We start from the raw sequence: 14452 nt of genomic DNA on the forward strand, positions 1-14452 counted from the left end.
TCTGACTTACTTCACTCTGTATGACAGACTCTAGGTCCATCCACCTCACTACAAATAACTCAATTTCGTTTCTTTTTATGGCTGAGTAATATTCCATTGTATATATGTGCCACATCTTCTTTATCCATTCATCCGAGGATGGACACTTCCATATCCTGCCTTCCATATCCTGGCTATTGTAAATAGAGCTGCAATGAACACTGTGGTACATGTCTCTTTTTGAATTATGGTTTTCTCAGGGTATATGCCCGGTAGTGGGATTGCTGGGTCGTATGGTAGTTCTATTTTTTAGTTTGTTTTGTTTTATTTTGTTTTGCGGTACGCAGGCCTCTCACTGTTGTGGCCTCTCCCGTTGCGGAGCACAGGCTCCGAACGCGCAGGCTCGGCGGCCATGGCTCACGGGCCCAGCCGCTCCGCGGCACGCGGGATCCTCCCGGACCGGGGCACGAACCCGTGTCCCCTGCATCGGCAGGCGGACTCTCAACCACTGCGCCACCAGGGAAGCCCTATTTTTAGTTTTTTAAGGAACCTCCATACTGTTCTCCATAGTGGCTGTATCAACTTACATTCCCACCAGCATTTTTTTTTTTTTTTTTTTTTTTTGCGGTACGCGGGCCTCTCGCTGTTGTGGCCTCTCCCATTACGGAGCACAGGCTCTGGACGCGCAGGCTCAGGGGCCATGGCTCACGGGCCCAGCCGCTCCGCGGCATGTGGGATCTTCCCGGACCGGGGCACGAACCCGTGCCCCCTGCATCGGCAGGCGGGCTCTCAACCACTGCACCACTAGGGAAGCCCCCACCAGCATTTTTTAAGTAGCGGGCAAGCTCGAGGAGACACCCACGCACCTGGATGTGGCAACCTCTGCTCGGGCACGAAGCCTAGTTGGAAGGGCTTTCTACGTTCATACAGTCACTCAGCCAACACTTAGCCAACAGCACCCAGCCCCACGTGCCAGGCTGCGTGCTAGACCCAGGAGGGATGAAGGATGTGCTCCCCGGGAGCGTGGAGTCTCCAGAAGGGCTCCCAGCCCCCGAGGTGGCCAGCCGTGAGGGTGGGCCCTGCACAGCGCTGACTTTGTACAGATGCGTCATCCGAGGAGCTGCCTCTCGCTCACTTGCTCCTCGAGTGCTTCCTTCGGGAGAGATGGGAAGGGTGGTGGATCTAGTGCCCCGAGGAGTGCAGGCCCCGTGACCGCCCTGCCGCTGCTCCAGCACGAAAGTGAATCAAACAGCGCTGCGCTCGTGGGGAGACCCAACAGAACCGGGACGAACTTCGCATCTCGGTTTCGGTGATAGCCTGCACGGGTGGCTGACGGGCAGGGAGGTGAGCGTTACTCCCACGAGGCCCCGCAGAAGGGTCTGCAGCGGGCAGCGTAAATGCTTGCTTCATGGAGTGGGTTCCCCGGCGCCGGCTGGGGAGCCCCCTCACGGCAGACCTCGGGTGCTGGGTCCCAGCCTGCGGCTTCCAGCTTCTGGGCTACATGGGCCTGAACTCCTGCTGTCTCTGCAGACCCCCAGCATACACCCCCGAGACGGGCACTCGCTGCGAGGGCAGGAACGCCCACGAGCAGCTCTGTGTGCCCTGGGTAGAGACCCCCAACCACCGGCCACTGTCCCCTCCAGCCCTTCCTGAGAAGTGCCGTTGTCATCACTCAGATCTGGCTCCGGGCAGGGAGAGAGAGTGCCTGGGACAGGATTCCAGCCCCAGCTTTCGATGATGTGTGCCTAGCCTCATAGGAACGCAGTCAGGTTGGGGGCAGGGGCACTGGGCGCCCTTCCAGGAGTCGCAGCATTGAGGCCCTAAGGAGTGGGGCTAGCCCTGGGTAAAGTGCTTCCGTCCTGGGCTTTCTGGTTCTTGTCTCTGCTGGGAGGGAGGCCAGTGGAGCAGCGCGTGAGTCTCCAGGTGCCGTGTAATCGTCCTTCTGCTCACCTGCGATTAGGTACAGGTGGGGTGATGGGAACAAGGGAGCATCCGGACGGGAAATGGCTTGTACCGCACTGCTGTTCAGTCATTATACCCAGGCCATGGTCCCAGCCTCACCAGCCGGGGGCCCTGGCTTTGCTCCTTGACACTCGCCCTGCATCTGGCCTGTCCCTAAATTCAGTTTTCCTGGCACTAGAGCTACGGAAAATTCATAGGACATCAAACTTCGTGGTTTCAGTCTCCAGTTACTGCTGCGTGGGCTCTTTGGGGCAGGAGCTGCGTCTAAATTGAATCTTTGTCTCTCTAGAAAAAGGCTCCATCCAAGCCGATCAGTAGTTTACGCAGCTTCGCGGGAGACTGTTCAGAACCAGGGACCAGATGTTTCTAAGCATCTCTTTGAGAAGCTACACAGTTTGCTTAAAAACAGCTGACGAGCCAGTACAAGCCATGGGCTCTGTTGTCAGCCAGGCTCCCCCAGGTCCTCCCCAAACATTTCCCTGTTACCACGTGTCTGACCTGCCCCAGAAAAGGACCAGACCGGCCCCTGTGAAGGCCGGGCTGCTGCCTGCTAGCCCGAGTTACTGAGATCCAGGGCAAGGGGGTCTTTAAACCTGTGCTTCCCTTCCCCGCAGGAATCTGGTACGATATCCTCAGAGGCATCGGGAAGCTTGCCGTCATAATCAACGTAAGTGACCGGTGACTTCAGGACCTCGGCCAGGAAGCCCGGCCGAGCTGCCATGCGGCTGGGCACCCCCTCCCCTTCTAGGGAGCTGGTCCATACCTCCAGCCTCGGAGCGGTTCCCAGCTGGCAGGAGCATCTCCTCTTCAGAAGCATCCCTTGGTCCTGTTGAGGGGTGGGGCGGGCTCTGGTGGGAATGACAAAATCTCCTCGACCTTTCTCTGAAACCGGGGGCAAAACCCTCCACTGTACCCACCTTGGCCCCTAAGTCCCCTCTCTCCCAAGTCCTGAGAACAAACAAGAGAAGGAGATAGAGGCAGACAGGGAGGGAGAGAGACAGAGACAGGGAGGGCGGGAGAGGGAGAGAGACAGAGACAGGGAGGGCGGGAGAGAGAGAGACACACAGAGACACAGAGACAGAGAGAGACACAGAGATACCTCATTAGCAACTCTTCTGCTCTTTTTCTGAAAAGTTAATTTTGGGACGTCCCCGGAGGTCCAGTGGTTAAGACTCCGTGCTTCCACTGCAGGGGACACGGGTTCGATCCCTGGTCGGGGAACTAAGATCCCGCAGGCCACGCGACACGGCCAAAGAAAAAAAGTTAACTTTCCCCCTTTATGTGAAACTCATGCCCGCTCTTCAAAGAAAGTTTGAGAAATCCTGAAACACAGAGAGAAGAGGAACCTGCCAGTCGCACACACACGCACACAGGCACGCACAGACACACAAGCTCACTGAGGACGGTGCCCCGCCCTCCATGGCCCTGCCCCAGCATCTGGTCCACGCCTTCCTGACACGAGAACCCCAGGGGGGTCTGTAACGCCTCAGCCCGGTGACCCTAACCCCTCCACCAGCCGTCCAAGCCTGAGCCCCCCAGAAGCTGCCACCTGGCACCTTGTAGGGTCGGGGATGGAGTGGGGGGCGGGCAGGCAGCTCCCTGGAGCAGATGGTCACAGTGCTGGGTCAGGGTCACAGTGAGGCCCTGACACTCAGTCCCCACGGCACAGGAAGCGATGCTCAGCCCAGGAGAAGGGACCCTCAGAGCCCTGGACCTGCTTTCCCTGCTGGCTGACAGCTCCCTGTCAGCCACCCAGTCCCGCTGGGTTAAGGCTTTGAAACCCCACTTATAAAGGGAGGCCGTGGGCCGAGCTTGCACACTGGACAGCGACAGCTCCACACCCCGACCCGGGCTGAGCTGGGGGGCACATTTTGATGGGGAGAGGCTGGAAACACCAAGGTACAGCCCCTGTGGGGCACGAGCGTGGGGGCGCTGAGAGCAGAGCGGCTAGGAACAAGCTGGACGTCTCGTGAGAGCAGCCAGCAGCAACAATAATAATAATAGCAGCTAACATTTATTGAGCATCTAGAATGCTCTGGGCCCTTCTAAGCCCATTCAGTGCACCCACCCACTAGTGCACACACGGCCCACGGAGGCAGAGGGTTATTGCCCCATCGTGCAGGTGATACAGCCGAGGCACAGAGAGGTCAGGTGACTTGCCCAAAGTCACACAGCCAACAAGAGGCAGAGCTGGACTTTACCCCAGGCCGTCGGGTCCATGCTCTGATACTGGCCTTACACTGCACTGCCCCGGGGACTGCTCTAGAATAGGGTGAGCTGGGTCTGAACTTCACAATCCACAAAGCACTTTCCCTCCCTGCCTCGCTCTCTCTCAAACAAGCCAGGAAGGAGAAGCACCTAGAGCGGGCGCTGTTAGCCCTGTTTGACAAGAGAAAATGGAGGCACAGAGAGGTCAGGCGATTTGTCCAGGGCCACACAGCCGGTGAGAGGCAGCCAGCATTGTCCCCAGGCCTTCTCGTTCAGGGGCGCCCTGTCCCCAGCCCCCGGGCCCTCTCCTCAGGGTGCTGCAGGGGCTGACGGGAATGCCCCCAACCCCTTCTCGTTCAGGGGCGCCCTGCTCCCAGCCCCCGGGCCCTCTCCTCAGGGTGCTGCAGGGGCTGACGGGAATGCCCCCAACCCTTCGTTTGTCACTTGACAAGCCGAGGCCATGGGGTCATGTTTGCCAACTTGGGTCACATGGCCGGGCCCCAGGGCCAGCGCTGCCCTGGCTCAGGTGGGGTACATGCCCTCCCCCTCCCAGCTGGCGTCCGCACTCACTGCTCTGCTCCCGCCCCAGGCGTTCGTGATCTCCTTCACGTCGGACTTCATCCCTCGCCTGGTGTACCTCTACATGTACAGTGAGAACGGGACCATGCATGGCTTCGTCAACCACACCCTCTCCTCCTTCAATGTCAGCGACTTCCAGAATGGCACGGCCCCCAACGACCCCCTAGACCTGGGCTACGAAGTGCAGATCTGCAGGTACCGCCCAGGCAGCTCTCTTTAAAGAGCCGCATTTGGTGGGCTTCTGCGAAAACCCCAGTTCAAGCCAGGATCCTTTCAGGGCAAATCACAGAACAGCTCAATCTTGCTTCAAGGGGAAAAAAAAAAATATCCCTGGGGTAGGGGTAGGATGTGATTTATTAGTTCTTTAACTAAGAAGTCCATGATAGGCTTCCGGCATGGCTGGATCCAGGGGCTGCCGTTTGTCATCCGGCCCCATTCTGACACTGCCTCCCAATTTTATACATTCCTGCATGTGGGCGTCATTTCCTGACAGGCAGTAAGCGTCCCCCAGCAGTCCTCTCTGCTCGGCAGTCCCAGTAGGGGGGCTTTCTTTCCCACTCGTCAGCAGAAGTCCTAGGATTGAGTCTCAATGACGTGCCTGGGGTCAGAGGCCCATCCCTGAACCAATCACTGTTGCCAGAGTGTGCGGGGATCTTGTTGGCTAGGTCTGGGTCGTGTGCCAGGGTATGGAGTCATAGCCATAGATTTGGGGGCACCCGAAGGAAAACTGGGGTGCTGGGTGCTGGGCAGGCAAAAGCAACAGATGTCTGAGAGGGTCCAACCTGCGGGGCCCCATCAGCCGGCCAGACACTCAGGGGGGGCAGGTAGCACCCCAGGAAAGACGGAGGCGGGGAAGAGGGTGGGGGCACGAGTGAGGGGCAGAGCCAGGCCTGGCTATTCGCTGTGCATCTTCCATGTGCCAGCCTGGCTGGGTTAGGGGCCGGGGGCTCAGGGCTGGGGCTCGGGAATGGCCCACATGATCCCTGCTGCCCAGGGACTTTGTGCAGGGACAACAGAAGCATAAACAGATCGAGTTAAAGCGGTGATAGTAGCAGGAAGCCCGGGTAGAGGGTGTAGGCGGTAGGGCTCACTCCAAGGGGAGGGGCAAAGCGGGTAAAAGAAGAGTGGTGAGCAGGGGCGTCTGTGGGTGGGAAACTACAGCCTGTTCTGGAGCGTAAAGGGAAACGTGGACGGTAGGACTGAAGGTGCAGGCAGGGGCACAGCATCCCGGGTCAAGAAACAGAGGACTGTGGAGCGACTGGCCACGGGCTTTGCCATGAGGCTGAGACCGGGGAGGCAGAGTGGGGCACACCCGGCATCTGTGGGCAGTCCGCACCTCCTCCAGCCCCGCTGAGACTCAGAACACGAAAGACTGCAAGGGCCAGAGCACGTGTCACAAAGCCCACGCGATGACGCGCAGCCCTTTCTGCGTAGGGTGGATAATCTACCCCAAGGCAGTTTACTCTTACTTTGCCCATATTCTGTCAAGCTTACCTGTCTGTCTTCGTACCCTTGCCCTAGTAGCAGGAAGCGGAGGAGACTAGGGCCAGGGTCCAGGGTGCTGACAGCAACAAGCGGTGACATGTGGCTGCTTGCAAAAAAAAAAAAAAAACTGACCCAAGAAATGGAAAACCAGCACCGCGTGCAGTCATTGGAACAGGCAGGCAGACGTGTCCAGCATAGGTGCTACTGAGGGCTTTGCAACAGCAGATGTGCCCAGCTGACCCCGAGTGCTTAAAGAGAAATTACACGACGTGCCGTGTGTTCTGTGTTAGGGCAGGGACCACACCTACTCTGGGACCCGGTACAGCCAGGCCTGCCAACAAGAAAGGGCAGGTGACACACAAACAGGCAACACGACATGCTTCCCGCTTTTCAGAATCCCACCCACCACATGTTTCAAGGCACATGTACGTGAGCACGTACATCACAGGAAAGGCCCAGGTGATCTGCTTCAACGCCCTGCGTGGTCGCCTCGGGCAGGGTCTGCCTGGAGAGCTGGGGGTCAAGGGCAGGGACTCAAGGTCCCTTCCTCGCCATCCTCCGCAGGCACAGGCCCCAGAGACCCCCGAGCTTCCGGTCCAGGACCCCTGCCGCTTCTCAGCCAGCGCTGCACTTCTCCCGTTTTGTTTGAACATCCCACTCCAAGAACACACTCAGGCTGACCTATTTAACTCAAAATGAATTTGAGAGGAAGAATGATTTAGAACAAAGAAGGCAGGGATATAGGTGGTCATTTTATTATAAATTCCCTCAGAAATGTCAGTGTTGGTGTTTCCTGGGTAAGAATCGGGCATCGGGCATCCAGCCCCCGGAAGCACCTCCCCATCCATGCATCGGTCAGGAGTCCTGGCCACGCAGGGGGAGGCCAAGGAGACAGAGCAAAGACCTGGTTTTTAAGTGAGAACCTTGTTACTTTTACCCCCACAGAGAAGGAAGGCCATGGGCCAGTCCACTCTGCTCCCTGGGATTTGGGCTTTAGCCAGGCCCACCCGACCGTTGCCCACTATTAAGTGCTGCAGGTGCCGTGAGCTCCGTGCTGCCGGCCGCTCCCCTGTCAAGCTGCCTCCCAAAGGAGCAGCACCCAGCCCAGCCTGGGGCAGCAGGAATGGGAGAGGCAGCTTAGCAGAGCTGAGCGCTGTGACCCCTGCTGGCTACCATTTATTCCTGCACTGAAACAGACGTGGTCTCATTGAATGCTCACAGCAGCCCCAGAGAGGGCATTATTATTCTCCCCAGGGAGAGCTGGCAGGCTTAGCACAAGAGCAAAGCAAGGAAAACTGTAAGATCATCTCTGATAGAGGCCAGTGCAGGTGGTGGGGGTTGGCATCTGGACGGTTCTTGTGTAAGTGGGCTTTGAGGGATGCATAGGAGTTTGCCAGGTGACCCAAACACATTTCCCAGCATCCTGGTGCAACTGGCCTTGAGAACAGAAAGAAGAGGGAAGAGAAAATGTGTGTGGCTTCTGACACTGGGAGAACAGGGGATGCCTGTTCCCATCGGAGATCAGGTGGTGCATCTTCTGCATGGCTCAGCAGCTGGCACCAGAGGGTGTGTTCCCAGCCCAATCCTGTCTCTGGGGTTGGCAGCTTAGCTCTGAACAGGCCCTCCGAGGCTCCCATCCAGCTCCCTCAGACACAAAGCTCTGTGGGTGAGGGGCCCTGTCTGTGCCCCCCGCAAGCTCTGCCCCTGGAATGCAGGGGCATGCAGTAGCTGCTCAATAAATACTTGCGACATGACTAAGTGAGGGAATGCCAGACCGAGGCCCAGAGAGGACAAGCGATGGAGCAGGGATGCACAGCAAGGCGGGAGCCGGCTCTGGGTCTATGCGAGGCCTGTGCCCACAGAGTTAGGTGCCTCCTCTCCTGGTCTCCCCACCTGGGCCTCAGCTTTTCAGTAACCAGCAGGGCACAGCTGCAGCCCAGCACCTAGAAACCGCCCCGGCCATGGCTTCCTCACACGGCTTTAGGGAACCTTTTCCCACACAGAGGGGGTCAGCCCCGTTAAAACCAAGCACCTCCCAAATTTTGGGGCGGTTGGTGGGGACAGAACCCGGGTTCTCATCCTCACTCTGCCCCACATCAGGCATCTCTGGGCCTCTGAGAAAAAGGCAGACCTAAAGCCCAGGAGGCACCCACCACTCCCGCTGCACAAGGGACAGAGGTGGGACCTTGGGGGCCAGGGAAGTAAGCAACCTTGTCTCCCAGCAGGCGCTCATGGGCAATGTCTGGAAGTGATGAGAAGAGGGCTGGGTTGGTATTTATTACACGGAGATAAGGAGCTAACAGTTGGGAGAGGGAGAGACGTGCCCCTCGGGCGCTGGGCCCCGTGGGGCAGGGCGGGCCTGGGGACAGTTCCCTGGTGCCCTGACCACACTAACTGCATGGTTAATGTCGTACAAGGGCTACTTTGAGAAAACGTTTCATTTTTTCCAATAGTTTCCCCTACAGAGAAGGTCGAGACTGGAGAACTGGATTTCAGGGAGCCCTGCCTGGAGTTTTGTGGATGATGGGGGTTGGGTTGAGTCTCTAGGCTTAGGGACCCCACCCCTCTTCAACCAGGGAGGCCCCACTTGCTTTGTGTGACCTACCAGAGTCTCAGGTGGGATTTCTTTTTAGAAAATGGGCTCCACTGCCTTCAAAAGTTTGGAACCCCTGGACCAGATGGTCCCGGAGCCTCTTTCTGTGGGCCCATGGCTGGACTTATGGGGACGCCGCTCTGGCCTGCCCAGCCCACGTGGGTGCTGGCACCCCCTCCAACATGGGGAGACTCTCTGGGCGTGTGAGTGGGCTGGAGGGGGGCCTCTTCCTCCAGGGAGGGTGCTGTCCTACAGTTGGCCCAGGGTCCGACTCAGGCTTTCCTGACACTCACAAGCCCCTCTGTGCGGCCAGACCCCAGTTCCTCTCAGAGACCCAACTCCATTTTGCAGGTACAAAGACTACCGGGAGCCACCATGGTCGGAACACAAGTACGACGTCTCCAAGGACTTCTGGGCCGTCCTGGCCGCCCGGCTGGCCTTTGTCATCGTCTTCCAGGTGCGAGGGTCCTGTCTGCTTCCAGAAGGTTTGGGAATTGAGGCACCGAGGAGGTGCTCTATGCCCAGAACAGGGTCAGGAGGACAGGAGCTGGCCGGCATCTGGGGCTTGGGGGCTGGAGGACTTGCCCTGGGCACCCAAGGGTGGGGAGTACTGGTGACCCCAGGCCCTGGGCAAGGACAGGTCCCAGCCCCTCCTCAGTTAAAGGAAGGCGGGAGGGGGGTTCCAGAAGGACTAGGGTCATTCAGGGAACGCAGGTTTAGTTAAATGCAAGGCATCTTTATCGAAGGAGACCTCAGTCTCCCCTATCACTGTGCAGCAGGAGACGCACCCCAGTGGACAGGGCTGGCAGGGAGGGACAGGAGGGCAGTGAGCTCCCAGCTGATACCAGTGCCCCCCTGCCCCCCCACAGCAGGCAGGGGACCTGGCCCCGCCTGGCCCAGTCTCTGGGGAGTGGGGCTAACTCTGAGGCCCGAGCGATCCCCAGTGGACGGGGCCCCAGACTGGGGAGTAGCTGACGCACGCGGCCCTGAGGTCCCAGCCGGGGAGGCCATGCTGGGGTTGCCCTCCTGTGTGGCCCCCAGAACCTGGAATCCAGGAACTGGGTTCAAGCCCCAGCCCTGCCCCTTCTACACAGTGTGGCCCCTGGCAGGGCTTCCGGCCCCCGAGGCCCCACTGCCTTGTCCGCCAGCTTTCCATAACCCTCTGGAGCCAGAACTAGTGTCTGGGGCCCAGTTCCCCAGAAGCAGAACCTGAGTCAAGGATTCTGGTGCAAGCCGGTCATTGAGGGAAGGGCCTGCAAGGGGCTGGGGGCACGGAGCTCGGCTGGGAGGGTGTCTGGGCTGGAGCATGAATCCCACCACACACGTGGGCCCACCTTGACGCAAAAGAGGGCCTTTAGTCTGCCCACCTGGCCAGTCATTGGCTGCAACCATCCAGGCTGGGAACAGGGAGACTGGGGGGATGGTTCCCTGGAGACGAGCCTCTGTGAGCTTTAGCGGCCAGCACCCACCGCAGCTGGGGAGCGTCAACCCAGAAGGGTGATGGCGGATGGGGGGGCACCAGCACCTTCCGTGACAAGGTGACTAACTCAGCCATACGTACTAACAAGTGCCGGTCAGATGGAAGTTTAAAAACCAGAGATTTCCATTTTTCCACGAAAGCCAACTCATTTGCACCCTATGGACCAGGAACGCATCCAGGGTAGCGGCAGACGTTCAGGGTGATCCCGGGAGACCTGACAAATGGCCGAAGGGCCTGCGGAATCATCAGAGACAGTTTAAGCTCCCTGCGTTTCTGGCCTCTTTGTATTTTGACTATTCTCCCTTAAAGCCTTAACACTTGTTATATTTGGTGATGGGTAACCAATCACATCATTTCTCAAGCCTCCCAGCCAAGAGATTCAGAATCACTCAGAGACGTTTCCCGTTTACTGAGCTCAGATTCTTTCAAGAAAGTCGGCCACCAGAGGTCCCCCCTGGCTGGTTTCCTGTTTCATTTATACCTTCCGGGAGACCGAGGCCTGGGAAGTCCAGGTGTGTCTGAGGTCCCAGGGCCGGGGTGTGACGGGGCAAGGCACTGCCAGCTGGGGTGCAGGTGGAAGCGGCAGTGCCTCCCAGGTCCTCCTTCCCACTGCCTGATGCTGACTCTCCTTCCAGAACCTGGTCATGTTCATGAGCGACTTTGTGGACTGGGTCATCCCTGACATCCCCAAGGACATCAGCCAGCAGATGCACAAGGAGAAGGTGCTCATGGTGGAGCTATTCATGAGGGAGGAGCAGGGCAAACAGCAGCTGCTGGACACGTGGATGGAGAAGGACCGGAAGAAGGCGGAGCCCTTCAACAACCACAGCCCCACCCCTCCTGCCCCTCCGGACAGCCCCGACTTCCCCGGGGGCGCCCCGTAGCTGCCGGGCATCCCCATCGATGACGCGCGCCCTCTCCCGGGGCAGGCGACTTCTCACAGCCCCCTGGCCCAGTGGCTCCTGGGTTTGTGGCAGGCCTGGAAGACCACTTTCTTCTGATAGGACAACATTTCCCCGTCTTTTTCTGTTTGTTTGTTTGTTTTTTTCTTGTTTTTGCACAAAACCTTTAGGCAGGGAATTCTGTTATCTTTAGGATTCAAGGTTGATCAGAATGATTGCTGGGGACAGGGTGATACACAGCGGATGCAGGCGCGTTGCAGAAGCGATGCTTGGAGTCTGGGGTCTCCTTGGCCGTTAGTGGTGAGAAGCAGCTCCCAGAAGACATCTTCTTTAATCCTCCTGATGCCTTAAGAGAGAGGCGAGGTGGTATTCCAAGGCATTAGACAAAAGCTGGTGCGAGATTTGAGGGCAAACAGAGAAGTGGATAAGGAATAAACGATGCTGACACCAGTTCCAAAAGACATCACCTGCCTCTAGGTTGGAAAAGTGAGATTTTTCATCACCTTTTCCTTCCCTGGGTTCAGAAACCGAGACACTGGTCAGAAAGAGAGGTGCCCTGGCTCTGTCCACTCAGAGGGCCAGGAAGCTCTGAATTTACTCTTGGAGAACTAGCGGGGTGCAGGTGTCCTGAATGAGCAGTGACCGGCACCTCTGGGGTCCCCACCAGCAGCCACGTGCCTCGCCCACCTCAGGGTGACAGAAAAACGGGCGGTGAGGGATTATGACCTCGGAGGCGTTTCTGCAGACGGCTTCAGGGTTGCAAGAAGTCTTAAGGCTTCTGGGGGGTACTTCTGCAGCTTCAGAATATTTATTGGGCTTTCTTTAAAATCAATTCTACAGTGGATGTAAGGGTTTTTTCTCTGTAGCTCAAAGGCGGAAGGCTTTTATTTTATTAGCTAACCAAATATCGAGAGGAATTTAAAATACTGTTAATACCAAAGACTTTTATTAATAAAGGCTTCTATTTTGGTAACACTTCTCTATATTTTTACTTACAGGAATGTTACTGTTGGACTATTATCATTTTAAAAGCTTGTGAAAACAAATCTCATAGCCGATAGGAATCTCAATTTGCAGCCATTATACTAACCGATGATCTGAAATTTCTCAAGCACCCAGAGAAACATAAAAGAAATGTTTCCCCAAAGGGAGGGACGAAAAGATAAACGTGTCTGTCTTGAACGTGCGGTCAGTGAGACGCTGACATTCCCGTGAGCTGTCAACTAGGGGGGAGGTCCGTAGGCGTAGCAGATTTTTGTTATTTGCTAAAGGCATGCAATCTGATGCTTCTACTTTCTCTTGTACAGTATGTGGTTTGAAATGGGGTTTTTTGTATATAAACATTGTATTAAAAATGAGGTGATTACCAAAAAACCTTTTATGGAAACCGTTCTTTTTTTAAAAAAGGTGAGTGTACACAAATCCACAGAGGACCGTGGCTGAACGCTCGTCTGAATAAATTTGCATACATGACACCTTCCTCTCAAAGCCTGTCCATGTGACTTCTGCCCCAGGAAACTCGAGGGGCCAAGCCCAGAGCCCCGTGGTTGGACCTGCACATGTGGAGGGACCCATAAACCTCCACACCCTCAGCCCCAGACACATGGCTCGTTCAGGATGTTCCCGGGACGTTGTCTGTCCACGAGTATGTGCGTGGGTGTGTGTGTGTGCACACGTGTGTGGTTTGCGTGCATGTGCGTTTCCGTGTTGTTTTGTCTGTGTGTGTGCATGCCTGTACACGTATGTGCGCCGGGGAGGGGGGAATTGTGGTCACACCTTCCCAGCAGCCTCTTCCACGATACCCGGATCCCAACCCCTGGTGCCTGCAACCCGACAGAGTTTTTAGTATTTTGGATTTTGTGGACCTAAAATTTCCCCCAAACCTTTTTGGGACCATCCCAGGGTTGCCAGTGCTTTCATTGGGGCCAGTGGGGGCACTTTTTCTTTAATTCATTACCTATAATCACCATCATTTCATGAAAGAAAGACTATCTTTCGCACTCAAACGTCAGCAAGGCCTCGACCCGCACACTCGCAGGGCCAGGGAGGGCCTCGGGCGCCCCTTGTGCTGCTGTGTCCCCAGGGAAATCTCAGCAAATCCAAGCTCACGAGGCCCTGGCTGCGGCTCGGTCAAGAATGTCCTTCTGGGGAATTTGCTGGTGGTCCAGTGGTTAAGACTCTGCGCTTCCACTGCAGGGGGTGAGGGTTCAATCCCTGGTCGGGGAACTAAGATCCCATATGCTGTGCAAGGCGGCCCAAAAATAAATTAAAAAATAAAAGTTCCTTCTAAAGCTTTGGAACCTCTTCCTTAGTGCTGATGAGGGTGGCTCCCAGGGCCAGCATCGCCGGAAGCCCTCCCTTTTCATGGGTCCTCCCGGGGGAGGATCTTTGGCCCCAGTGAGTACATGAGCGAACAGTCTCAGAGTGGGGAGGTGACTTGCCCAAGATCACGGGGCTCCTTGGCACCCCTTAGAGAGATCCATCCAGGCAACGTTCAAGATGAAGCCGCGAGCAAGGCAGACACGGCCCCTTCCCTCAGGGGATGACCTCTTGCAGTGGGCATCAGAGGCTGAACAAGAAAATGAACCCAGCACCAGATCATCTCAGAGGAAGGAAGGGGCGCTGATGAAAATGAAACAGGGGTGTGACTGAGAGTCACTCAGAGTGACCAAGCTGGGCAGGGAGGCCCCTGGAGTCTGAACAAGGAGCAGCCAGAATGTAAAACCCTGGAGGAAGGCAGGATGGTTCAGGCAGCGGAGTGCATGTGCAAAGGCCCTGAGGCAGCGGTGTGCTGGGTGAGTTGGAGGAGCTTCAAGAAGTTCATCACGTCTGGAGGGGAGGCACGGGGGGGCGGGGGCAGGAGACGAGGCAGGAATCGGGGACCAAGTCACACCAGCCCCCGGCTTAGTGAGGACCTCAAGCTTGGCGGTAAGTCCACGGCAGGGTCTGGCGGTCTTAACCAGCGGTCTTAACCAGCGCAGTGATGGACCTGATTCACGTTTTGAGGTCTTGGTGGCTTTGGATGGACACTGCAGTGGGGTGGGGAGCCACAGAGGAGAGTTGCAGAAATTCAGATGAGCAATAATTGGATTTGGACGAGGGTGGTAGAGGTGGGTGGAAGAAAGCCAACAGATTAACATCACAAAGACCTGGGATCTGGCAGCCAAAGGACCCCCAGAGATGAACTGGTCAGACGGTCCCAGTATTTCACAGATGGACACAGTGAAGCCCAGAGAGGGTCAGGGCTCTGCTCCGGTCACACAG

The 14452-nt window shown here is 56.9% G+C and overlaps 1 protein-coding gene across 7 annotated transcripts in view; it reads left to right on the forward strand.

The window, feature by feature from the left end:
- Positions 1 to 12039, forward strand: part of ANO1 (anoctamin 1) — a 161205-nt gene extending 149166 nt beyond the window's left edge. For all 7 annotated transcript variants that reach the window (XM_032638810.1, XM_032638811.1, XM_032638812.1 and 4 more), the window contains 4 exons: positions 2556 to 2608; positions 4739 to 4923; positions 9158 to 9263; positions 10922 to 12039. In XM_032638810.1, the coding sequence (XP_032494701.1) occupies positions 2556 to 2608; positions 4739 to 4923; positions 9158 to 9263; positions 10922 to 11170 (593 nt within the window). In that variant the 3' untranslated portion in view covers positions 11171 to 12039. The remainder of the gene's footprint in view (positions 1 to 2555; positions 2609 to 4738; positions 4924 to 9157; positions 9264 to 10921) is intronic.
- Positions 12040 to 14452: the final 2413 nt, after the last annotated feature.

Source organism: Phocoena sinus, chromosome 8, assembly GCF_008692025.1.
Source record: "Phocoena sinus isolate mPhoSin1 chromosome 8, mPhoSin1.pri, whole genome shotgun sequence".
NCBI classification, from domain to species: domain Eukaryota; kingdom Metazoa; phylum Chordata; class Mammalia; order Artiodactyla; family Phocoenidae; genus Phocoena; species Phocoena sinus.